This window comes from Centropristis striata, chromosome 14, assembly GCF_030273125.1.
Source record: "Centropristis striata isolate RG_2023a ecotype Rhode Island chromosome 14, C.striata_1.0, whole genome shotgun sequence".
Taxonomy (NCBI): Eukaryota; Metazoa; Chordata; class Actinopteri; order Perciformes; family Serranidae; genus Centropristis; species Centropristis striata.
This window is the reverse complement of record NC_081530.1, coordinates 3,483,428-3,511,227: the sequence shown is the minus strand read 5'-3', so window position 1 is coordinate 3,511,227 and position 27,800 is coordinate 3,483,428. Positions and strand designations below refer to the sequence as shown.

Genomic DNA, 27,800 nt, shown 5'->3' with positions numbered 1-27,800 from the left:
GTAGTGAACCAAAGTAGGAAGCCTCTATACGAGTACATTCATAGGGCTTAATTCAGTTTAGGAAAATGTATATATAATTTTCAAACTCAGGAAATCTGATAAAACCTTTTTATTGGAAAAACAGGGATGATGAAACTTTGACAGGGAGGGACATGAAAAATCTCTCGCTTTATGTTTAACTTCATCAACTGTAATGGAGATGAAGTTTTTATATATTTTTCCTTATGGAGGCTGTGGAGGGAATATCACATTTATTTGCTTTGGCTTGAGTTTTCCCCCAATTCTGTGCACACAGATACGTCAGTAATATGGAGTTAACCCATTGTTAATGGACAGTCTTCAACTGAAGAGCGTTTAGAAATGAAATGTGAATATATATATGTATGTGTATATATACATATATATACACACACTACTGGTCAAAAGTTTTAGAACACACCAACATTTCCAGAATTTAATTGAAAATTATGCAGTTTAATGTCTCAGTCTACTCTGAAATTAATGCACATTTGCAACATTTAAAATTCTTTGAGCATGATAGTGTTTTGAAAGTAAAAAAAAGATTCAAAATCACATTTAATGTTGGACTAAAGGACTAAAAAAAGACACAAAATGACAAAAATAGACACAAAATGACCAAAAAAAGACACAAAATGACTTACAAAGACATGAAAATAATTCAAAAATGGACAAAATAGCCCAAGACTCCATAGAGTTAAGTTGTTAACCCATTTCTTGTTCCCTGAAAAAAGGCCTACTTGCATAATTCTGAAATGTACATTATCTTTCAGTTTTGGTTAAGCTTACCTTTTTTTATTTACCTCTGGCAGTTCACCACTTACCTTCGTACCCTTTCAAGATGTTCATTTGACTTGAACTGCTTAAATTTCAATAAAAAATGGAAAAATTGGGGTGTTCTTAAACATTTGACCGGTTGTGTATTTATATATATAAGAACTTCATTGATTCCTAAAGACTGAAAACTGAAACATCGACAGTGAAAGAAAGGTTTCAGTTGGAAGATAAGCTTCCTGAGGCAGCAAAGGGAGTCGGCTACCCACTGATAAGAATATATAGGTTTTGTGCACACATGAGTGAATATGTTGGCCTACTTCAAAAGCATAAATGTCAGTTGTTACTCATCAGAAGCACTGACAGTCAGAGAGGGTCCCACGTTGTGTGTGTGTGTGTGTGTGTGAAGTGGAAATGGAAAATTGGATTACATCAAAGGCCTGCCCTCTGCTTGCTGTGATGTCACCCCTCCAACATACAAATACATACACAGCTCCATCTGAGACACTGCTAATGACATGATAATCCTGCAAAATGCCACTCAGTGCTTTAGATTAAGTTGTTGTAACCATGACGACGTGCCTGGCTGTGCACGAGCGTGGCTTCGCTGCTACACGCACATACAAATAGTCTTTATAAAGTAGGGTTGGTGGGGGTGGGCCTGGGGCGGGGGGGTTACTGAAGCAGACTGAGAGCGGTCAGAAAGAGGTTGCTGGGCAATGAGCGCCTACAACACATTGTGTTTATAGGGATGAGGTGAAGCTGAAGTAATTAGTTTGACAGCCTACCAATGTCTCTCCTCAGGGACCATTTTATCTCTGGGTAAAGTAAGAAAGACAGTTGGATGGTCAGTTGCAGCGGGATGTCCAGGAATTTTATTGTTTGTCCCGCATTTGCACAATTCTACTTTTCTTTGTAACATTTTACGACGATTTTAGTATGTAGTTCTGTAGGGAAAGACAATCGGTTTAAACATACACTACTGGTCAAAAGTTTTAGAACACACCAACTTTTCCAGAATTTAATTGAAAATGATGCAGTTTAATGTCTCAGTCTATTCTGAAATGAATGCACATTTGCAACATTTAAAATTCTTTATTGAGCATGAAAGTGTTTTGAAAATAAAAGATTCAAAATCACATTTTATGTTGAACTAAAGGACTAAAAAAAGACACAAAATGACCAAAAAAAAAGACACAAAATGATAAAAAAAAGACACCAAAGGACACAAAATGACATAAAATGACATAAAAAAGACACAAAATGACATAAAATGACATAAAAAAGACACAAAATGACATAAAATGACATAAAAAAGACACAAAATGACTCACAAAGACATGAAAAGAATTCAAAAATGGACAAAATAGCCCAAGACTCCATAGAGTTAAGTTGTTAACCCATTTCTTGTTCCCTGAAAAAGGCCTACTTGCATAATTCTGAAATGTACATTATCTTTCAGTTTTGGTTAAGCTTACCTTTTTTTATTTACCTGTGGCAGTTCACCACTTACCTTCGTACCCTTTCAAGCTGTTCATTTGACTTGAACTGCTTGAATTTCAATTAAAAAATGGAAAAATTGGGGTGTTCTAAAACTTTTGACCGGTAGTGTATGCAGGTTGGCTTTACTCCCCCTCTCTGGTGCTCACTAGCAGAGAATGTTTGTAAGGAAACCTAACCCAACACTGACGCTGATACAAGGCCAGAGGAATTCCTGTAACTTGAGTTTATACCTCCTGGGTTCTCCTTTCCCCTTCTCTCTCTCTCTCACACACTGGGTATTTCCTCTGCCGACTCCTGCCTTTCTCATCAGCGCTCTCTATGTCAGAGACAATGCACATTATAGATGCAGAAAGTCTCCTCAGCATGATTTAGCAGCTGTTGCTGTTGAGGGGCAAGTGATTACATTTCATCACTCCTGGAAGTATCCGTGTGAGTGTGTGGTTGCAGCGCTTTCCTTTTTCTGAGAGCATCTCCCATCTGTAGGTAGTTATCCTCTGAAGAGGATTTTAGTGTTATCGGGTGAAGAACTATATTTGGTAACTTCAGTTGATATCAAAATGATGTCCCCATGTCTCTCTGTTTGGTCGTAGAACCACATGGATTTCTTCCAGCTAATCAGCAAAGATCAGGCTACGTTACTAGATTAAAGTGGCAATTCTACAAGAAAAAAAGTCGCAGATTTAAGAGATTTAAAGTGGCAAATCTGCATGAAAAAAGTTGCAGATTTAAGAGATTTAAAGTGGCAAATCTGCACGAAAAAAGTTGCAGATTTACGAGAAAAAAGTGAAAAAAAAAAAAAAATTCTTGCAGATTCACCACTTTAAATCTCATAAATCTGCGTTTTTTTTCTCGTAGATTTGCCACTTTAATCTCGTTAACTTTTTTTACCATTAATTTGAGATTTTTTTGTCATAAATTTGTAACTTTTTTTTCTCAAAATATTTCCCCCCTCCCCCGGGTCCATATGTTGTTGTTTTTTTTACACATTCTGGCAGTTTGTAATATCCTCCAATATTCTGTGCCCTATTAAGGGTTAAAGTGGTGAATCTGGGAGAAAAAAGTAGCTTTTTTCCCACTTTTTTCTCTTTAATCTGCGACTTTTTTCGCGCAGATTTGCCACTTTAAATCTCTTAAATCTGCGACTTTTTTTCCTGTAGATTTGCAACTTTAATCTAGTAAATTTGCAACTTTTTTCTCGAAATATAACCTGAAGTTACCAAATATAGTTCTTTGCCTGATAAAGTTTTTCAATTTAAACATAATAATAACATTGCTTGCATTACTCTTAGGTTTTCTAGTTTTCTGGCCCCGTATGTTTGTTTAAAATATGACAACTATGATTAATGCTATTAGCTGCACATGCTTTTTCTGCTATTGCAAGTCGAAATGATAGCTGTGCCATCACTCCTGGAAGTATCCGTGTGAGTGTGTGGTTGCAGCGTTTTCCTTTTTCTGAGAGCATCTCCCATCTGTAGGTAGTTATCCTCTGAAGAGGATTTTAGTGTTATCGGGTGAAGAACTATATTTGGTAACTTCAGTTTATATCAAAATGAGGTCCCTGTGTCTCTCTGTTTGGTCGTAGAACCACATGGATTTCTTCCAGCTAATCAGCAAAGATCAGGCTACATTACTAGATTAAAGTGGCAAATCTGCACGAAAAAAGTCACAGATTTACGAGAAAAAAGTGAAAAAAAACCCAAAACTTTTTTTCTTGCAGATTCACCACTTTAAATCTCATAAATCTGCGCTTTTTTTCCTCTCGTAGATTTGCCACTTTAATCTCGTTAACTTTTTTACCATTAATTTGAGATTTTTTTTGTCATAAATTTTTAACTTTTTTCTCAAAATATTTCCCCCCTCCCCCAGGTCCATATGTTTTGTTTTTTTTACACATTCTGGCAGTATGTAAATCCTCCAATATTCTCTAGGGTTGAAATTTGGAATTTGCAAGTATTTCAATGATTGCCCTTTTAAGGGTTAAGAGGCTATCCAAGAGTTTTTCAATTTAAACATAATAATAACATTGCTTGCATTACTCTTAGGTTTTCTAGTTTTCTGGCCCCGTATGTTTGTTTGAAATATGACAACTATGATTAATGCTATTAGCTCCACATGCTTTTTCTGCTGATGATAGCTGTGCCATCACTCCTGGAAGTATCCGTGTGAGTGTGTGGTTGCAGCGTTTTCCTTTTTCTGAGAGCATCTCCCATCTGTAGGTAGTTATCCTCTGAAGAGGATTTTAGTGTGTGTGTGAGTGTGTTTCCACACGGCCAGCAGAGTTGGATTATATGAAGTTGTACTTCCAGGGTTTTAATGCACAACATGTGCCCAGTAATTAGAGAGCATTCCCTGTTTCCTGTGTGTTGTGAATGTGTTTCATGTAGGCTAAAGGGGGGGTGGGAGGTGTATATATGTGTGTGTGTCCTAGCTTTGATGTCCATTTGAGGACTTTGGGCCATATAAAATTTAATGGATAGAAAGGAGGCATTTATCACATTCTCTTTGACAACGGGATTTAAAACCCATTCAAAAGCTGGAACCTGCCACTTCCTACTCAGTGGTTGGGCACAAATGGGATTTTAATTGGCCATTATTTGACCTCACTCAACGGGATTGCGCTGTTAACACATTTGCCATTAAAGCTCTCAACCCTATTTGGGGGACATTGCACAGCTTCCAGCCAATATTTTGTCCACCATAAGAATTAAGTTTCAAATATTAGGCCAGCCAAGACCGCTCTGCTTGTTTGTTAGCAGATATGATAAACCAGGGTTGCTGTAGTAAAAGGGGCCATTGTTTTTGCTCCAGCCATCCATTTCCATTGACTGTATTATGACAATGGACTAGCATACTCTTACAGCTTAGTTGATTTGTGTAAATACGTTACAGTAAGGCCATGCACTGATAGGCATCCATGTTCATTTCATTTGAACATTTCATTTATTCCTTGGCTTTTTAACACTGCGTGAGTTTTGTGGTCCTCTGTGTCTTTTATTTCTTTTACTACTTTTAACTACGTCTTTTATTTTATTTTATCTGTTTGATTGTATTGTTTTATTCATGGCATCATTTTAGATTTATACACTTATTATTTATTGCTGATTGGTTTTTAAAAAGCCTGACCTGCCGATTCCGATTTTAGCCGATACCGATTTTTTTATAACTCTGAACTAACTCTTGAATCTTATTTTATTGAAAAACAATAACACAGCAGTATTTCTCTTTAACAAATAAAGGAAATCGCAATGTCTGAGGTAGTTAATAAAATATTGAACTTAAAATAAATAGCAACAATTTACAGGCGGGAGAGGGTTTTCCACAGCAGTCTATGGGCGGGACAAGTTAGCCGGTGAGCCGGTTAGTGTCCGGTGCTTGTTGTAAACAAACAGATCGCTAAGTGAACACCTGCTGTAGCTGCAGCACATACACACTGTACTGCTACAGAGCTAACTGTAGCTAACTGTTGCTAACAGCGGCTCTTCTTAACGAGCTGGAGGCCGGCTCGTTAAGTAGAGTAAGAAGGAGTCGCTGGATTTGTCTCCAGTCGCTTTCTTGAAAAATAGTTGCTAAGGGGGTCTGAAAAGTTGCTGAATTTAGCAACAAAGTTGGGAGCACTGCTTCGCCGGTGGGGGGTTATTATCGAGGTAGATAAGATCGGTTTGACGTAAAGGAATCGGCCGATCGACGATCCCGCAAAATTAAGGAAATCAGGAAAGTGCACATTACTAGTACATTACCTTGTAACCTGAAAGTCATATTTCTGCTATTTACTTCTAGATCACTGAGGTGGAGGGTAATATGATTGTTGCTTTCCTTCCTCATAGTTTTAGAAACCTCTGTGTTTTGATGTCTGACATGTCGCTCATGCTCTGGATCAGATTTCGTCCTCCCTGTGGTTTCTGAAACCACACACCTACAAATGGTGTTTTTGGTCTTAACACCTGGTAAACATCAATTCTGTAGCAATTTACATGGCAAATTAACAGCAGGTTTATTCAAAGATTGACTTTAAAAAAAAATTACAATGGTGTTTCATTGTTTTGGGTGTCTTTTCTTCTTTTATTGTGCTCTGTTTTCACTTCAGGAGTTGTCATACTGTAGTTTTAGAAGTTGTTTTTGTTATATTTGTGGGTAATGCCACATGTGACAGGCATTTACTCATGTTGATGTTTCAGCTTACTAGTGTAACCAGGACGTTTCCTGTAAAGGTCATGCTCTTTAGGCTGCCACGTTGGTATGCCAGCCATAAACATGTGTATGTGTGTGACAAACAGGCGGAGAATATATACGAGGGCTTTGGGAAAGAGCAGTGTACATAACAATGTTTGTTATCTGTCCTGCATATGTAGCATGTTAATGCCCTACTTTTAAACATAAACATAACCACATAGAGCAGGGGTCTCAAACTGGCGGCCCGCGGGCCAATTGTGGCCCTCGTGACGATATTTTGTGGCCCCCACCTTGATATGAAAGTTTAATGTGAGTTTTATATGAATGGAACTTTACCGTGTTGTGTGTGGAAGGTCCCTTTAATTACTTTTTTTTGGTCATTTTGTTTCTTTTTTGGGTCATTTTGTGTCTTTTTTGGTAATTTTGTGTCTTTTTTGGTCATTTTGTGTCTTTTTTGGTAATTTTGTGTCTTTTTTTTTTAGTAATTTTGTTTCTTCTTTAAGTAATTTAGGTTTTTTCTGTCATTGTGTCTTTTTTTTAAATTTGCGTCTTTTTGGTAATTCTGTGTATTTTTCTGTCATTTTGTATCTTTTTTTAAGTAATTTTGAGTCTTTTATTGGTCATTTTGTGTCTTTTTTTAGTCATTTTGTGTCTTTTATTGGTCATTTTGTGTCTATTTTTTTTAGTAATTAGTTGTCTTTTTTAGTCATTTTGTGTCTTTTTTGGTCATTTTGTGTCTTCTAAGTAATTTTGCGTCTTTTTTTGTCATTTTGTGTCTTTTTTTTAGTCATTTTGTGTCTTTTTTTAATAATTTTGTGTCTTTTTTAGTCATTTTGTGTCTTTTTTGGTCATTTTGTGTCTTTTCTTTAGTAATTGTGCGTCTTTTTTTAGTCATTTTGTGTCTTTAAGTAATTTAGTGTTTTTTCTGTCATTTAGTGTCTTTTTTTGGTCATTTTGTGTCTTTTTTTGTCATTTTGATACTGCCTCCAGCGGCCCCCAGGTAATTTGAGTTCGAGACCCCTGACATAGAGCATGTGCTGTGTTTATTATAAACTGTATTGTCGCCGTAATACAAGAATAGCAGGTTTGTGACTGTATATAGGCGCACATTTGTCACATCTCAGCTGCTCCACATTTCATTCACACAGCTTCTCCATTTCACTCCTTGTTTGCTCCAAGCCGTGACCCCCTACTCATGTTTCTCCCTCTTTCACTTCTTCACTTTCTTATTGTTGTTTAACTCCTCTTCCTTGATTTTATCTACCTCCTTCCCTCCCACCCTTTCACTTCCTTTGCTCCTTTTTTTTTTCTGCTGCTCGAGTATTAAGCACACGACAGTCAGTCACATGCTCGCTGGCTAAGGAGGCCAGCTGACTGTGGTTTGTTTTCCTTCTCCGCTGTGGCGCCGTCCAATCAGATCGCCTGCTTGCAGCCACCGCCCCCCAACTGTCGTTTCTGGCAGAGTTTCAAAACATCGGCAGGCATGTCTGTGTGCGTGTTGTGTCCGTGGCAACAAGCCAACAGGGGTTGCCACGAGAGGGCGGGGCAGCAGTGGCGGCGGAGGAGGAAAGGAAAATTGCAATAAGAGAAGAGTGATGGAGGGAATGGAGAAGGAAGGGAAAAACTATATGTGAGCAAGATATGGATGGTGTTTGGAGAGATTAGAGTAGGTGTCTGTGAGTCCCATAAAAGGAGCTTTGTCTGGCAGATGGTGGTCCTGGGATTGCTGGGAATGTTGGGATTGGGTGTTCCACAGATTATCCAGCCTGGACATACCAGACTGTCTTATTTATCCCTTCATAGGAGAAGGAACTTATAGCTAATCTTTCTCTCTTTCCCTAGTTCTTAACTCTAACTATAGCCGACACAGAGTGTGAAGTGAGTTTCCTCACACATGTAATAATATTATGTATATAATAGGGCTGCAACTAACGACTATTTTTTTTGGTTATTAAACTTTTTATTTGAAGCAAAACAAAACAGCACATGTTGCATTTTTTTTTAACATTTTTTAAATTAATTTATTATTTTATTAATTAATTAATTTATTTTATTTTTATTTTTATTTATTTATTTTATTATTTTATTTTATTTTATTTTATTTTTTTATTTTATTTTATATTATTTTATTTATTTATTTATTTTTTCTTCCTGTCTGTTTTCTTCCTGTCTGTTTTTGGTGTCTGTCTCGGTTGTTTGTAAGTGTCTGTACTATATGTTGAAAAATTAAAAATTAAATAAATACTTTAATAAAAACAAAACAGCACATACATGTTGCTCTACATCTTGTAAACATGTCAAGTCTTTTCATCAAAACATAAAAAGAAAGAAATGGGTTTTAAAAAAAGAAAAGAAAAAAATAATATAAATAAAATCAAAAACACATCTTTGCAAAAGCATTTAAACTCTATCACAATACTCTTACAAAGACATACTTATACCTAAATTGATAGGCAACTTGAAAATCAGAAAAAAATAAAGATAATAATGATAATTCGAAAATCATAATAACAGCCTTAATAATAGTGAGTTTATCTGCCCCATGTAAACCTTCCTTCATCCATGTTTTCTTCAAACTAACGACTATTTTAATAGCCGACTAGGCACCGACTATTGAAACGATTAGTCGGCTAATCGGATAATTATTCATTTTTTCTTAAATTTAGCATGAAGTTGCTTTAATTATGTGGCAAATGATAATAAATAATAAGGTACAGAAGCCTTAAATGCAGAACTAGCAGGATGAAAAACAGCTTCTTTCCCCTGAACTCTCAACACTCACACAGGATAAATTAATTAAAAGGTGCAATAAAACGGACATGTGCAATACAATTGATATGATCAAAACACTCATTTTACCTCATGTATAAATTTTAGCATTTTAAGTAGCCATTTATTTATTTTTATACTTATTTATTACATCACATGTCCGTGTTCTTGTTTAGCTCGGTATTTTTAAAAATGTTTTTACTCATGTTGTTTTGTTTTATGATTGTCATAACTATGCACCTTATGCAGTGGCACTTTCCATTTCGTTATGTAGTGAACTATATAATGACAATAAAGACTATTTGATTTGATTAAACACAAGAAAGATGGGTATTTCTATTATCGATTTTTGTCGATAACGTCGACGAATCGTTGTAATATTTTCCCACAGTGTGATAACTGTAACACACCTATAGTATTTTTTAGTGTTTAAGCCATCCTGACACCTGCTTCTTCCTGTTTTTTTGGAATGAGCTGTGTCAGACTTATGTGGTCATCAAATCTCTCAAATGCTTGGCAGTCTTTACTCACATGACTTTTACTTGGAATGAAAAGAATCTCAATATAATACGCTCTTTGACCGGATGCTTCATAGGGAGCATAAATGCACATTATGTTATTTTCTGCCACTAAGGGCCTCTCAAACAAATCAATAACAAGACAGAGTTTCAGTATCTGCAGTCATCCATTGCATGTCATTTAGTGAGTATAAAGAGTTGTTTAAAATGATTATCATACAGTAACAAACTGTCTTGAAGTATAGTAAATATTTGTGTTTTAAATATGCTTGTCTTAAGGAAATAAGTAAGTAAAATTTATTTATAGAGCACCATTCATAGATACAATCACAAAGTGCTTTACAACAGGGATAAAATGCAGTAAAATATAGAGTTGATAGAAAAAAAAAAACCCCACACAATAGCACAAGAACATGTAACTTCACATATGCCCAGGAAACATCAACATCAGGGGAAGGCTTGCCTAAAGAGAGATGTTTTAAGTTTTCTCTTAAAACTGTCTGTGGACTCTATGCTTAAGCTGCTAAACACACTGATAACCATCATCAGCTTTACACAATTAACTGTCAGCCTGTTTGGTTGTGTGCATGCCTTTCCTACTTCATAATTGGTCACTAACAGTATTGTTTTTCTCAAGTGGCACATTTAATTAAATTCAGTTTATGCATCTGAAATTCTAAAAATGGGAAATGTATTATATAGTCCACTGCTATTGTAACCCTCATAAGAATCATTTAATTTCCTACAAAAAAAAATCTGGTAACACTTTACAATAGCCATCTAAGTGATGTTTATAGATGGTTTATAAACCAATTATTATTAACCATTATTAAACTTGCCTTGCCTTTAAATGTTTTCAAGCAATTTCTTTAAGGTATAAGAATAATTTTGAAATCATTTACATACTTAATATGGTGTTAAAAATGTTATGAGTGTAAAGCTATTAATAAACTAATGATTATGCTTGTTTATGGTAAAGTAATCTATTTGGCATTTATAAATTATAGTTCAACATTAATACATTTTCTATTCACCATTCTAAATGGCCTATATACGGTTTATAAATGATGATTAAACATTAATAAACTATCTGTTTACCATTTAGAAATTATGGTTATTGTAAAGTGTTACCAAAAATCCTATAATTTCCAGTTGTGGATTCATGACGTCAGCGTCTTTGCAGAACATATTCTTAAAAAATGCTTTTCTCTTGAATGTGTCAGACAAGCTATTGAGGAAGATGGAAAAAGATGAGAAATGTTATTTAGGACGTGACCATTGCAGATGGTCTGAGCATCCTGCTGTCAGTAAAAAGTGGTGAAGTTCATGGAGAGAATGTGCTTTCACAGTTTTTTTCTCAGAGCAGCCCTGGTTTTTCTGGCACCGCCGTGTGACATTACATGGCCCTCGTCCCTTCCCCCCACTCAGCTCTGCACGCAGCCAGCGAGTGCTCAACGGAGAGATTTTACTGGCTAGTTGAGCTCGTGCCCTCTCCCCCAGTTCCCAGTAACCTACAGGGGGAGGGAGGAAAGGGGGCTGATCCTCCTACTGCCTGTCCACAGTGTGAGCACCAGGATAGGCTCACAGCATCATGCATTTATTCTCATGTTGTTCCCTCATGATTTCAGTATTTTGCCCTTCAAGTCAAGCTAAGGTGTGTTGTGGTACTTTCTTACCCATTATAGATATAACTTGGTAGTTTATAGCAGTAGTTCTCAACCTGTACATGCTTATGCAGAAGCTTTCAACCAAAAAAAAATGAAACAAAACTAAATGGACTAGGGCTGGGCGATATGGCCCTAAAAGAATATCACGATATTGCAGGCATTTTTTGCGATAACGATATTCTTGAAGATATTAGGAGAAACCTAAAAAGATTTAGAAAATGTATAAATAATTAAAAATCTAAAATGTAGTGTGAAGTGCAAATCTCAACAGTTGCCAAATACAAAAAAATTACTCTTGACTCTTGATTATAAGCAAATAATAAAAATAACCATTTAGGGGTTCCGGGGGCATATTTTAATGGCATTTTGTAAAGGAGAATAAAGGTTCTTATATGTTTTATTTAAGGCATCTTATTTTTATTATCTTCTTGTAAATTCTGTGGCGGATTCTCTTAACACACTGTGCTCTTATTTTGAAAGCTGCATGTGTTTAGCGACAGGGAGTAAGTAGCTTTTTGTGATTAAAACAACTTTAACCACTACATCAAGAAGTAGGAACGTTGCCAATATCATGAAATGCATTTTTTTTTTACCATAAAAAAAATATATCGATATTATCATGAACCTCTGCCAAGCCAGTCTTATTTCTCAAGGTTTACTTTGGGACTTGAGAGGTTGTGCTCATTTTTCCAATTACTCCATCACCACAAATGAGTGCCGTATTTTGCAATTTTGATAACAGTGAAAAATGATTTGTGTATTTGTACATGTTTGGTTCTGCTTTTAAATGTAATGGGTCCTCTTTGGCCCATGCAACACCCAGTAGATTTTTAGTAATCCTGCTGACAAACAAACAAACCGAGGTGGAAATAGGACCTTCTTGGTCAACGCAGCATGTTCCAGAAACAGTTGAACATTGTCAACATATAACACACTGTCATCAGGCAAGTGCACATTACTAGTATATTACCTTGTAACCTGAAGGACAGCTTGGAGGCACAGAACATAAAAGCAGCACCAACGAACAAGCTAACAGTGTCAACCAGAGTGAAAATATAATTTGTGGCTCTGCTGAAGCTCAGGTGACTTCTTCAACTTGCTTTGGATCAACACTCCAAAAACCCAAAGATAATCAAAATGGAAATCAGCAAATCTTCAAATGGATTTTCAAAATTGTGTTTGATCTCTTTTGTAATATATTAATATAGTTATTTCAGCTTTGTGTGATTTAGTTTTCAGTCGAAACACCTTGGCAGGAAAAAACAAAACAATAATTCAAGTTATTTCTGAGTATTCTCTTTGGTTTGTGGAACTTTAAAAACACACAATGTGAGTGTGTTTGAGTGTAAATTCGTAATGGTGGAGCGTAATGGGCAGAGAAGGAGAATGAGAAACAGCCGGTGCACTAATGAAATACAATAACTCACTTCCCCCAGCGTAGCCGAGCTGCTGCTCAGAGCTTTATAGCTGCTGATGGCATGTTTGTTCCAGCCCCTCCCCAACAGGAAAAACACCCACACACACCAAGTTTACCTTCCACTTTGTGTGGCTGTGTATGTGTTTTGTTGCTTGTGTATTTTGTTAGAGCAGCTATTCTCAACCTTGGGGTCGGGACCCCAATTGGGGTCGCGAGATGATTTCTGGGGGTCACCAAATCACTTTGGAAGTCAGCTCTGTCTCCACTGTGTTAATGTTTTTTAGTCTTTTTGGTCATTTAATGTCTTTTTTTGGTCATTTTGTGTCTTTTTTGGTCATTTTGTTTCTTTTTTGGGTCATTTTGTCTTTTTTTTTGGTCATTTTGTGTGTTTTTGTGTCTTTTTTTGGTCATTTTGTTTCTTTTTTGGGTCATTTTGTGTCTTTTTTTGGTCATTTTGTTTCTTTTTTGGGTCATTTTGAGTCTTTTTTTGGTCATTTTGTGTATTTTTTGTGTCATTTTGTGTCTTTTTTGGTCATTTTGTGTCTTTTTGGTCATTTTGTGTATTTTTTGGTCATTTTGTTTCTTTTTTGGGTCATTTTGTCTTTTTTGGTCATTTAGTGTCTTTTTTTGGTCATTTTGTGTCTTTTTTTGGTCGTTTTGTGTCTTTTTTGTGTCATTTTGTTTCTTTTTTGTGTCATTTTGAGTCTTTTTTTTGGTCATTTTGTGTCTTTTTGTGGTCATTTTGTTTCTTTTTTTGGGTGATCTGAACTGTGCATGTGAGATTGTGTTCAGTGAGCGGGGGTCGCGGACAACATGCATGTTAAATTGGGGGGTCGCAACTCAAAAAGGTTGAGAACTACTGTGTTAGAGCGTGCAACATGTTGATGTGTATTGCGACAAAATCCATAGGTGAGTCACCTCTGCCTGAATGCCCCCCCCCCCCCTAGGGTGTCCACTGTGGAATTTACTACTCGGCTAGCATGACGCCACGCCTATTTCACGTCTTTTTAAGATGTTTTTCACTTTTCTGCGTCACATGCACACTGGAAGTTTCTGGTGTGTTCCTGCATGTGTGAGAGCATCCGGCGTGTCCAGTTCATGGCATGGCTGTGAAATTCCTGGCCTGTTTTAGTACCACATGTGTAACGGAGCAGCTGTATTCCTGACTTGCAAAGAATTTGGCTTTTGTGTCTCATAGGTTGAATGCAAAATTGCAATTTGTGGTAAATTACTCACTCAGCCTGTGAATGATGGAGAGGGAGAGGCAGATAAAGACAGAGGCAAAGGGAGAGGGAACAGCATCCTCCCATGAAGACCTCTGGGAAGAACCAGTATCCTGTGTGAGTCAATAATATTGATTGGCGTTCCAAGAGGCTGGTGTGTTATGTAATCTACAACCTTGTGTGTACGGCGGAGTGTGTTTTTCACCTCAAGGACCGTTGAGCTCTCGCTGGCACATATAAGCAGCAGATATCATGTTAGATATCTGAAGCCTGCTGCAGATATGTCATAGGATCTAGCTCCATGAAATGGGACTCCCATGTTTTCAATAAGAGACTTCTGTTGTCTTCTGTCCTTTTTCATTTTTGCCATGTTTCCACATTCACAAATGGAGACTGTAAACATGAGACTATAGAATCATAAGATGTAATTGATTCTGAACTAGGGCTGGGCGATATGGCCCTAAAAGAATATCACGATATTTCAGGCTATTTTTGCGATAACGATATTCTTGACGATATTACCAAATACTTAAAACGATTTAGAAAATATGATTTTTTTAGTCTGTATAAATAAATAAAAATCTAAAATGTAGTGTGAGGTGCAAATCTCAACAGTTGCCAAATACAAAAAAATTTACTCTTGACTCTAGAGTATGAGAAAATAATAAAAAATAACCATTTAGGGGTTCCGGGGGGCATATTTTAATGACATTTTGTAAAGGAGAATAAAGGTTCTTGTATGTTTTATTTAAGGCATCTTATTTTGACAGTCTTCTTGTAAGTTCTGTGGTGGATTCTGTCACCACACTGTGCTCTTATTTTGAAAGTTGCATGTGTTTAGCGACAGGGAGTCAGTAGCTTTTTGTGATTAAAACAACTTTAACCACTACATCAAGAAGTAGGAACGTTGCCAATATCATGATATGCATTTTTTTAACCATAAAAAAAATAAACTGATATTATCGTGAACGATACAATATGGCACACCCCTATCCCATGTTTTCAATAAGAGACTTCTGTTGTCTTCTGTTCTTTTTCATTTTTGCCGTGTTTCCACATTCACAAATGGAGACAGTAAACATGAGACTATAGAATCATAAGACGTAATTGATTCTGAACAGTCTAGTAAGTGTAATAAAGTGCACATATTAAAATAACCACATCCGTCTCCCTCTAATAATCATCTTTACGTAGCATGATAATGAAGATGACAAGTGAAATGTGGGGCTCCGACACACATGCAGCACATGCTTGGCGTCACCATTAACAGAATGTTATTGTTCATCAGAGTGGACGCTCACATTGTTGCCTTTTTTATTGCCTTAGTTGTCTATTGTGGCAACCAGAATGCAAAGAATGGTTGAATGTTGTCTGAATCTGTTGCTCCTGGAAACTAACTGCAGAGCTCTAAGTCAAATTAACACATTTTATTACACACAGTTGTGTAATGGAACTGATTTAGCATTTCCTATTTGCATCGGCTGAAGCTCAAGTTAAATTTAGCACAATTACACTAATCACACATTTTCTTCAAGAATCTTCACAATCAGTACACTCTGATGTCAGGTGGGGAGGCTTAAAAGGCTTTTTAATGGGATCAAAACACATGAACCAATCATACTCTGCTGAAGAGTTGTTTATTTGTCACCAAGACTTGATATTTATATAAACAAATTTGAGGGTCTTGTTGAGGCGGCAGCTGTCACTTACATTCCAACTAGTAGATGTTAGATTAATCGTAACAAGTTCACTTTTATCATTAGCAGTGGAGATAAAATCATAATCACATAAGATATTTTTGTTTTGTAAAACTTTTTAAACAAGCTCTTCTCCTGAACAGTTGGTGCTCGGCCTTAAAGCATCTCAAATTGCAAGTCAGCATTTTCATGCCAAGACGTACTCTCTAATCACCATAAAAAACTATAGTTGATTAAACCAGCTATTCTCAACCTTGGGGTCCCGGCCCTAATTGGGTTCGTGAGATGATATCTGGGGGAATTTTGTGTCTTTTCTGGTAATTTTGTGTCTTTTTTGACCATTTTGTGGTCAATTTGTGTCTTTTTTGATCATTTTGTGGTCATTTTGTGTCTTTTTAGGTAATTTTGTGTCTTTTTTTTAGACAATTTGTGTCTTTTTGGTCATTTTGTTTCTTTTTTGGGTCATTTTGTGTCTTTTTTGCGTCATTTTGTTTCTATTTTGGGTCATTTTGTGTCTTTTTTTTGGTCAATTTGTGTCTTTTTTGGGTCATTTTGTGTCTTTTTTTGGTCATTTTGTTTCTTTTTTGGGTCATTTTGTGTCTTTTTTGGTCAATTTGTGTATATTTGTGGTGAATTTGTGTCTTTTTTTTATCATTCTGTGGTGAATTTGTGTCTTTTTTGGTAATTTTGTGTCTTTTTTTAGACAATTTGTGTCTTTTTGGTCATTTTGTTTCTTTTTTGGGTCATTTTGTGTCTTTTTTTGGTCAATTTGTGTATTTTTGTGGTCAATTTGGGTCCTTTTTTGTCTAATTTTATGTATTTTTTTTGGTCATTTTGTGTCTTTTTTTTTTTTTTATCTGAACTGTGCATGTGAAATCCTGTTGAGTGAGCGGAAATCACAGACAACATGCATGTTAAATTGGGGGTCACTGGATTAAACCACTCGTCATGTAATTGTCAATATTGTAACAGCTTCATTTGATGCTGCAGATCTCAGTCCTGTAGATACTTTCAATCGCTCTCCAGAATCCATCCTGTCCTTGCTGCCCCATCAATCTGCCTGTCTGTCCCTCACCCCCTCAGCCCCGTGGTGTCCATCACCGTCTCTCTCCACCTTCTTTCTCCACTCGCTCCCTGCTGCATTCCTAGCTTTTGTGTGTCCCGTCCCCTTGGAATTTAGGAGACGTCAATGGGGGGGTGGGATGGGACAGGAGGGGAGAGCATTGAGTGACAGAGCGGTGTAGAAACTGTAGCAGAGGACAGGGCTCTGCAAAAAGAGGGACAGCAAGAAAAGGACAAGAAGAAAAGGATCCAAGAGGAGCTTCAGGAGGAGGAAGTCAGATAAAGGGGGAGGGTGTGTGTGTCTCATTAGATTATGCTGCTCCCTGGGGGAACAGCCATTATTGATGGATTGATTGCAGACCCCTCCCCATCCACTCAGGTCTTCTGCTATTGGAGGCCATTAATCTGGTGTCTCTTTGGGATATGAAGGCTTCTGCATATTTAATTAGCCTTCCATTACAAACAATCAGCATCCAGACAAGGACTTTAAAGCAAAGCTTAGGTTTTAGAAACAAAGGTTAAATTACTTTTTTCCTTCTTGTCCTCAGGGACGTTTTTGTCGACCAAGATCGTTGCTTTTATTTTATCCGTCAGGTATATACCAAGCATCTCTGCTATATATATATATAAATGACATATACTATTTTTTTTATTTTAATTTTATTTTATTTTATTTTTTCCCCACAAAAAGCACTTACATGACAAAACACAGAAAAAGGGAAAAAACAAACAAACAGCACAGCACGCAGACAAGGAATACAACAAAATAAATAAAAATAAGAGATAAAAATACGAATAAGAAAATAAAATAAAATGAAAAATAATAAGTTACCACTGTGTTAGCTATACATCTCTCATCAACAGTCAGTCACCCAGTCATCCGCACAGATATACAAGGCCGTACAGTCCACATGAAAAAAAGAAAAAAGAAAGAAAAAAATAAATAAAATAATAATAATAATAATAATAATAATAATAATAATTTATAATAAATATACTATTATAAATAATACTGTTACAAGGTTTACATACTTTATTGACCCATTTGTGTCCCAAAAACATAATTTTGTGGACACAAATGTTCTAAAAAAGTCGTTTATTGGTGCATATTGGACAACATATAGGCCAATACAGATAAATCTATGATGACATCATCCATCTTGCTCTAATTTTTAATTGGGCATAGCTTAACTCATCTCTAAGAAATTAAAAAATTAGCCAAACAATTGTAAAACAAAATCTCTGGGTACATGTTACTGTATATACTCTATTATATTTTATATAGAAGACAGTAGTTCTGTATGTCCAGCCATATTTCCATATTGTACTACACTGGTATAAATTATTCTGTAGTCATTTCATTTTACTTAATATATTTGATAAAATGTATTAAATATAATGCGTCCTTGATTTTGAGGCAGTTGTTTAAGTAACTTTAATATAAAAATGTTTGAGATAGAATCTACTTATTTTGATCACATTAAATATTATCTTTATGTGTATGTATTTCTAAAACTTGTAACATAGTTAGATTTAATTAATAATATTTGCAACACATGCAATCTGTTGCCTCAATTGTATTGAGTAGCTATTGTTTATCTTTTATTACAGTGTTTATCTTTGGGCACAAATGAATTAAGAAAAGCATTTATTTTCAAGATAAAACTTAAAGCTTTCAAGCAGAATCTGAACAAGCATGTTGCAGTAACAAAGGGTTTGAAAAATGTGACATCCTTTTTATGGCTGTCCTCCACAGATGTTAAAAGATAGTTTAGATTAGTATTGATCTAGTTTTGGTGGTCCCTCTGGGTTTTGAAAGAGAGAAACTCTCTAGGGTGTCAAGACTTATATGAGCCTCCCTGGTAACACATGCATATGCATGACTCTTTTTTTTTTTTTTTATCATGCATGGTCTTTTCTCATTAATTAGCTTTGTGTGTGTGTGTGTGTGAGAAAGCGAAAGAGAGAGAGAGAGGAAGATTGACACACTGATTTATGCTTTCATCCTGCCAGTCTTAATTCATTGTCAGCCTTTTGGTGACTCACTACAGTAAAACACATCAGCTTTCATTGAGCTGCCAAGTTGTAAGAAGGGAGACTATATGTATTTATATACCTTTCAAAAACACTGACTCATATCACATTGCTACAGTTCAAAACAACAACAGTATTTCTTCCACACTGCAAAAAAGCCACCTTTTATTTTTTTGGCCTAAAACAGTGATTTAAGTTGGTAAAACTTGGAAATATAAATTATTGACATTTAGGGCAATAATGTAAGTTAGCACAACAAAGGAAGCCAGTTGTCTGCTCAAAAACAAGTTTGTGAGTTGTTGTTACTTATATCTTTAAGTTGGGGTTCACAACAAGGGACAATAGTTCTGCTAACTCTTATTTCTTTGTTGTGAAATTCGGTCATTAGCGAAAGCTAGCGGCTAACTGAAGCTAGCGGCTAACTGATGCTAGCGGCGCTGCTTGTTACAGCTACAAGAGTAGCCATTAGCGTATCAATGCTAACTCAACATTGTGGTCACAACATTAGCTGACATTTCATAGCAGCGTTACAATCGTGCCAATTCAGCACATTGCAGAAGTTAGCAGAAGTAAGGATTAAAAGTTATTACAATGTAAAATTATTAGTTAGTACAACCTACAGTTGAGTTGACAAAAATCTGAAGTTGAGCAAACTAAAAAATAAAACTTAAAATATTTTGTTCAATTGTCCAACTTAAAATTTTATTGAAGTTTGTTGCCTTGAAATAATTAAATTTTGGTTTCTACAAACATGATAATCTAGATAATACTTTTGGTGTATTGCCTTTTATTGTATTATATATTTTATCTTTTATTTATCTTATTTTTGACTTTTTCAGTTCACTTATATTTCATATAAAAAGGTAACTACATGATGCTTCCAAAGTCAATGAATAGTGATCTAAATATTGATTTAAAATAGTCGTAATCCTTAATTACTGTTGATTTGGGGTTGATTTGGTACATATTTGGACAGAACACAAGACTGATTTGTCCATCTATCTGTTTTTCCAGGTGTTTCTGTTCTTCTGTGAATCCTGCTCGGTGCCTATCTGTAGAGAGTGCAGCGTGGGCCGTCACATGGGCCACACCTTCGTTTATCTACAAGACGCTGTGCAGGACTGCAGGGCCATCACCATCCAGCTGCTGGCAGACGCTCAGCAGGGACGGCAGGCTGTGCAGGTGAGACGGGAACCAAGACAGACACATTCTCAGGGGATAAAAAGAAAAATGCACCTCAGTGATTCATTTGTTTGCTTCTTATATTCCCTTAGAGCTAGAATTAAGGCTGCAGTATTGAGGAAAATACATATTTTTGTATTTAATTTCCATACAAAGTGTTCAGATCAGTATTTAATTTTTTTTTTTTCAAGAGAAAATGGCCAGATGTTCTAAAAATTCTCAACTTTATTTGTAAAGCACTTTAAAAACAACCACAGCCGCAACAAAGTGCTGTACATGAACAAGCAAACAAGAAAATAAATAAAACAGGAATACACACTAAAATAAATAGTTTCATTGCTTTTTTTTAAAAACAATTAAAAAAATAAATAAAAGCAAACCATAAATCATCTCATGCGCGGTTGAAAGCCGAGGAATAAAAATAGGTTTTTGATTGATTGATTGATTGTCTTTATTTCGAACATGCAAAAAAACAAGTTTAAATATTAATAGATGAATAAGTAAAAAACAAAACAAAAAAGCTCGAAAAGGAGTAGGAAGAAGTAAAAAAACGTATCGAGTCCTACCCCTTAACAGGTCTCTATATCTTTATACATATATATATGAATAATAATGTATAAATATTATAAACATAAATACAATTACCATGTGTATTACAAAACTGCAGTCTACATATGTCCATGTTACAGAGGCTTTTCTAAATTTCTAAAAAGTTTTAAGATGAGTTTTAAAAATGGACACTGAGGCTTGTCTGATGTGCAAAAAATTGCATGAAAAGAAATTGGCCTATCACGCCACAGGATACAAACAGGCCAACCTTATTTAAGTCTTAACTAAACAAAGAGCTCATCTGCATGATTCTTAAAGGAACAATCCTGATGAAGGTCAAACCACACAGCCACACTCATCCATCTCAGAGAGCTGAGAGCAGCTGTGTCTGTCCAGTGTCCCTCAGCCTCCCAGTAACCAGGAGATGATCAGATTGTCTGTGTTTGAGAGTGACCAGTCCTGGGCTGCTGGGAAGCCTGAGGTTAGAGGTGTCCAGCTGGCCCTGAAAGGGGGGGGGGTCACATGGGGTGAGGTCTGGCGAGGGCAGGGCTGAAGGTCAAAGGGGAGGAGGAGGAGCGGCGTGCAGGTTGGGGGAGGGGAGATGAGGTATTTAAAGGATTTCAGAGAAAGGAAAACACCCCTCCTCTTTTAAAGAAGTGGAACAGTTTGGCCTCCCCCTATTCAGTCTCACACTCACCCCGCCTCTTACTCTCACTCCCCCACAAAAACACACTACCTTACTTCAGTTACGTAATTATGGATTGGGTGGCAGACCCCCTATATATCCCTGTTTATAAAGTGACACATGCACAAGAGAAAAATATAGGTATCACTAACAGTTTGATGCCTAAATAGTCAAGAAGTTTCCTTTTGCCCATCTCCAAAAGCACCATTTAACCCATTGACGCCTAAAACTTCCTGTAAAAACCTCTGGGCGATTTTAAAATAAGCCCCTAATACCTGAAATTTTTCTGGAAATTCAACAGAAGTGTCAACAATTCTACTAAATAATAGATTTTTCAGCCTCTGTAGCAGATAGAAATGAAATTCAAAAAGTATTTGAGAGCTTATACAAATACTACAAAATGATGCTTTCCAGGCTTCAATGGGTTAAGCTGCATGTGCTCAGGGGAATGGGTTTCAATTGTGCTGAAAAAACTATTTTCTTTTTTTTTGTAATTTACTTTTTATTGGTTTTTGAAATGAACAAACAAACAATCAACATGAAGACCTATAGACAAATACAGAAAATATCAAAGAAAAAAGGAAAAGTGTACAAAAGGGGATTGGAAAACACCCAAAAATAAATGAATAAATAAAATAAAATAAAAAAGGGGAAAGGTACAAAGAAATGAAAGTATTCTGATCGTCCAATCTGAGATTACCTGAAATCCAATTTTCAATAAATACCTTTTTTTGTGTTCTTAAATTGAAAGTAATTCTTTCGAAAAAACTATTTTGAATGTATTTTTTTGCCAACATTATCTTTATTGAGTTTTCAAAATGTTTTCAAAATACACAAATATACAGAAATAAGAGTGCTCTCACAACAAAGGAGACATCAGGGGAAACTAAATTATTGTCCAGCATTCAGATTGTCCTTCCTTTAAAAAATCAGGAATTTATGAGATAACATAGAGCAACACTTAGGTGAAAGTATAAATATAAAATACGAAAAGAAAAAAACCCCAAAAACAAACAAACAAAAGAAACAACAACCAGAATAATAATAATAAGAGTTTCTCCATCTTATCACGAGTTAGCCCAGGTTATTTCACTATTTAGCATGGTTCAAAAATACAAATGCAGATGTACAATTCACACAGAATAAAGAAATCACATATCAAAATAAAAATTATTTTAGATCACTGCAAGGGATTACCCCTCTATAACTACGCCTCATCGGCTTCATTCCCCAAATTACTTAAATCTACACTCTCCATATATTCCATAAAAGGACCCCAAATGTTTTGAAATAGTGATAGTTTCCCTTTTATAATATATGTTTTTAATAAAATTAAGTTATTTATATGCCTTTTAACGGTTTGTGTATTTAGGCTATACCCTCATCTACAACTTTTACTTCTACAGACATGAGTAGTTGCACTGTTATTGTATACATTATGCATGGGTAAAAAAACAGAAAAAATATTAATATAATGGCACAGGAAAGGATCTCGAAAGAGATGCTTTTTATTTTAGAGAGATTGTGAGTGACATGTTGCCTAGTCAAGTTAAGTCAAAGTTTATTTATAGAGCACATTTAAAAACAACCTCAGTTGACCAAAATATCACACACAAATAGGTATAAATAAAACCAATGAAAACAATAAAATACTAAAAACAGTAAAACAATAAAATAGTAATAAAAACTCAATCCAAAACAGAGTTAGAGATAAAAAAAAAAAAAGACAAATGAAAGGGTAAAAAAAAGTAAAAAGAAAGCCAAGGATTCTTGCCTAGCTGGGACTGAACGCCAAGGAGAATAAATAGGTTTTTAATAATGTTTTAAAGTGCTCAACAGACTTTTTTTTGTCGTCTACAGCATGAAGATTGTCTGACACGTGCTCTACATTTATCAAACAACTGGATTAAGAGTCTAGAGCCATGCTAGCTGCTCAGTGAGGCTGTGATTAGGCACAGACATACTCTGACCTACATATGAATGTCAGCATGCTAGCATGCTCACAAGTGCTAGCATGCTGATGCTAAGCTGGTAATGTTAACCATGCTCACCGTTTTAGTTTAGCATATTGCTCACATTTGCTAATTAGCATAAAAAGAGTTGAGAGCATTTCTTTTATTTATCTTATTTTTTACTTTTTTCAGTTCACTTATATTTTCTGTTAAAATTACAAGTTTTTAAAAAAAAAGGTAACTACATGATGTTTCGTCCTGATAGTCATGATAGTCGTAATCCCTAATTACATGCTAGCTCACAAGTGCTAGCATGCTGATGCTAAACTGGTAATGTTAACCATGCTCACCATTTTAGTTTAGCATATTGCTTACATTTGCTAATTAGCACAAAAGAGTTGAGAGCATATCTTTTATTTATCCCTGATGATATATTTCCATTCTGGGATGTGAGAATAACCAAATTTACCAAAAATAATGTCTTGGCATGTTGCTACATAGGGCTAAATGTTTTTTTGAAATGCATTGTCTGAATTTTAAATGTGAGTTTTGACCTTAAATACCTTAATTGAGGAAATATGAACATATTTTAAAAACATACCTAGCTCACAAGTGCTTGCATGCTGATGCTAAACTGATAATGCTAACCATGCTCACCATTTTAGCTTAGCATATTGCTTACATTTGCTAATTAGCACAGAAGAGTTGAAAGGATCTTAAAAGTTATTTACGGTCTTACTGAAGTGAAAATGAATGTCTTTACCAAATAGTGAGTTATGTTTTGAAACCACAGCTAAAAATGGTAACAGTGGAAGGTCACTTACACCAGTGTTGTCCAAAGTGTTATGTAGCGTTATGACCTCTCCCGAAACATGAAATACTAGCTATTCCAGTAAGGTCATGTGACGCTGGCATGCATCTCCTTAGTAGAGCTTGACCTTTGTGAGACTGGGTCACGTCTTAATGGATGGGTACTTATGTCACTCTGGGTGTTCTTCAAGTTCCAAGATATCACAACACAGATCTGCTCAGTTAAATGCCAGACACCAAGCCATGCGTAGTAAAGTTTAAAACTAATATTAATGTTGGTAGATAACAGGTTAGCATCAAGCACTGCTGTAATGTTTCAGTCTTGATTAATGAAGCGCCTGACTTTTTAATAAATCAAATTGTGTGTAGAAACTCCTTGCACAACTATAGCACTAGACCAGGGGTGTCAAACTCAAATACACAATGGGCCAAAATTTAAAACTTGAATAAAATCGCGGGCCAACATTGGACAAATAAACCTTTTAATATATACCAAACATGTTTTGCTTTAACATTAAATATGGAACCAGCAACGCTTATAAACATACAATATATAACTAAATAGTGCAGACATGCAAAATCAAATTTCAAATGAAAAACACATCAATGTCATTAATTTATTAAATAAAAATTAAATAAAAAATCGTATGCCTCTTTTCTATTTGCATCCTTCTGATTTAAATATCAAAATAAAGTTTTTCAACAGGTTAATACATTTAAAAATAAAATAACAATAATAAATCTAGTATTAGCGGTAAATGCGCCGTATAATACCGGCGGGTCGGCTTTTATAGTACAATAATAATATAATAATTTGGTATTGGCTCGCGGGCCAAATAAAATTACACTGCGGGCAAGAGTTTGACACCCCTGCACTAGAGGGTCCAGTAACAGTCAGCTTGAAGTGCCTCACCCAAGAACAAAGGCCTTATCGCCATCTTTTATCTATAGAGCAATTACTCTGTGGAATAATCTGCCTCACTACCTCTGTTGCACTGAAAGTAAACAGGGATTTAAAATGAAACTGAAATGTTATTTTATACAAGCTGTACATTACCTTTTCTTTCCTTTTCTTACCCTTTTTAGGTTTATAGTGATTGACCTTACCTGTAAATGTTTGATATATTGAGAATATGTTTTTCTGTGTTGTTCCTGTGGACCCCAGGAAGACTAGCTGGTTACTAAGGTACCAGCTAATGGGGATCCTTAATAAATAAATAAACAAATAAACAAATAAACAAATGTTGGCAGATGAGTGTCAAATCACCAACTCCAATAATTTATTTAAGGAAAAAAAGCACCTAGCTGAGTCATAAGCAGCCCGCCGGCCATCTGGAAACACATTCTGGTGTGTGATTGTCCATTTTGTCCCAGGTCACCATGGGAGTAAATGCTGACGCCAGATAATATGTAAACACACACACACACACACACACACACACACACACATGCACCATACCACACGCTCCCGTCCCCTGAGGTAGGAAATTTCCGCCCACTCCACTCCCATTATCATCACTGACCTCTGACCTTGGGCTTGTGACCTCCTGGTTGGCCAGAGCTCCTTCATTCTGCCGTTTGATTGGTCAGCTTGACCTTCCTTGTGTTCGGAGCTGTGGTGTTCTGGGAATATTCTGGGAATGTTCAGGGAAAGAGAGAAGACAGAGACGCAGAGTGTCAAAAGGAGAGCTTTTGAGCTGGAGAGAAAAAATCTGAAGAAAAAGAACAGTGAAGGAAAAAATTAACTAACAGAATGACATTTAGAGAATAAAATTAGCATTTTAAAGGACAGCTGGAGAGAGCTTCCTCCTTCCTCACCATGTATTGATAACACTGCTCCGATTCTTCCAGGATTCCCCCCTGCTGTTCCCTCCCCGGGGGCCTGATTTATATGTCCCTTTAGCTGCCCACCTCGAATTGCCAGGCGAAAGAGAAAAGGCCCTGCTGCCAGGCTTTGTTTTTCTGTGGGGGTGGACAGTATGTGTCTTAAGACAGGGGTTGCAGATCATGACCTGTAGAGGTTTAGGCGACCTTTGATCCCTGTGGCCGATATCACAAAAGAGGCCTTATCCCTCCTCCCCTTCGTCCCTGTGAGGTCCGGTTCACCCTGTGACCTCCCAGAAAAACGCCAGAGGAAAAGCCAGATAAAACATGGCGGGGGAAGGGAGGGAGACAAAGAGGAAGATGTGCATTTAGCCCAGATTGTGGGCTGTAAAAAGCTAAAACTTTCAGTTTATGCCATACAGTTGTATTCAGCGCCTGTATTCAGCAGGGTAATGGAGAAACCTGCAGCTTTCCTTTCATTGCACAGAAGCCCTGATGATATATTTCCATTCTGGGATGTGAGAATAACCAAATTTACCAAAAATAATGTCTTGGCATGTTGCTACATACGGCTAGGTGTTTTTTGAAATGCATTGTCTGAATTTTAAATGTGAGTTTTAACCTTAAATACCTTAATTGAGGAAATATGAACATACACAACTGGTCAAAAGTTTTAGAACACACCAACTTTTCCAGAATTTAATTGAAAATGATGCAGTTTAATGTCTCAGTCTATCCTGAAATTAATGCACATTTGCAACATTTAAAATTCTTTATTGAGCATGATGGTGTTTTGAAAATAAAAAAAGATTCAAAATCACATTTTATGTTGAACTAAAGGACTAAAAAAAGACACAAAATGAGCAAAAAAAGACACAAAATGACCAAAAAAAAGACACAAAATGACAAAAAAAGACACCAAAAGACACAAAATGACTTACAAAGACATGAAAAGAATTCAAAAATGGACAAAATAGCCCAAGACTCCATAGAGTTAAGTTGTTAACCCATTTCTTGTTCCCTGAAAAAGGCCTACTTGCATAATTCTGAAATGTACATTATTTTTCAGTTTTGGTTAAGCTTACCTTTTTTTATTTACCTCTGGCAGTTCATCACTTACCTTTGTACCCTTTCAAGCTGTTCATTTGACTTGAACTGCTTGAATTTCAATAAAAAATGGAAAAATTGGGGTGTTCTAAAACTTTTGACCGGTAGTGTATATGAATAAGCGAACAAGCCTAAGAAGTGTGAAAAGCTAAATTTTAATAATGGATACCTTTTATGTACACTTTTCCGAAAGGTTCAAAACTGCACTATGTGGGAAAACTTCAAAATTAAGTTGTTAACCTTATTAAAATGCCAACCATTGAACATCAGGACTGAGTAGCTGTTCATCCCAGCAGGAAGTTGCATCATTTTGTGCAGTGTGAAGTGACTTCCTATTCCTGACCCACGTTTCCTTTTCCCCTCTAAAGGAGCCACCAAACATGAGAAAAGAATAGATCACAGAAACTGAACAGGTGTTTGTGCATTGGCCTGCCAGGAAGATGTGGCAAACAGTGTCCTCTAGTTTAATGTTTTCCTGCTCTTCTGCATCCTGTTTCTGGGCGGCATCGCTGTCCCAACTGAGTAATAAAACAGACAGTGGTGGTGTATATATATATATATAAACTTTATTACAGGCTCTAGACCAGGGGTGTCAAACTCAAATTACCTGGGGGCCGCTGGAGGCAGTATCAAAATGACCAAAATAAGACACAAAATTACCAAAAAAGACACAAAATTACTAAAAAAGACACAAAATTACTAAAAAAGACACGAAATTATTTAAAAAAGACACAAAATTACCAAATAAAGACAGAATTACCAAAAAAGACACAAAATTACCAAATAAAGACACAAAATTATTTTAAAAAGACACAATATTATTTTAAAAAGACACAAAA

General features: G+C 36.0%; 1 protein-coding gene across 1 annotated transcript in view; it reads left to right on the top strand.

Annotated features, from left to right (window-relative positions):
* The window catches only part of trim71 (tripartite motif containing 71, E3 ubiquitin protein ligase), a 47,907-nt gene that overhangs the window by 8,603 nt on the left and 11,504 nt on the right, over nt 1-27,800 (top strand). The window contains exon 2 of the mRNA XM_059349656.1: nt 19,867-20,034. Within this exon, the coding sequence (XP_059205639.1) occupies nt 19,867-20,034 (168 nt within the window). The remainder of the gene's footprint in view (nt 1-19,866; nt 20,035-27,800) is intronic.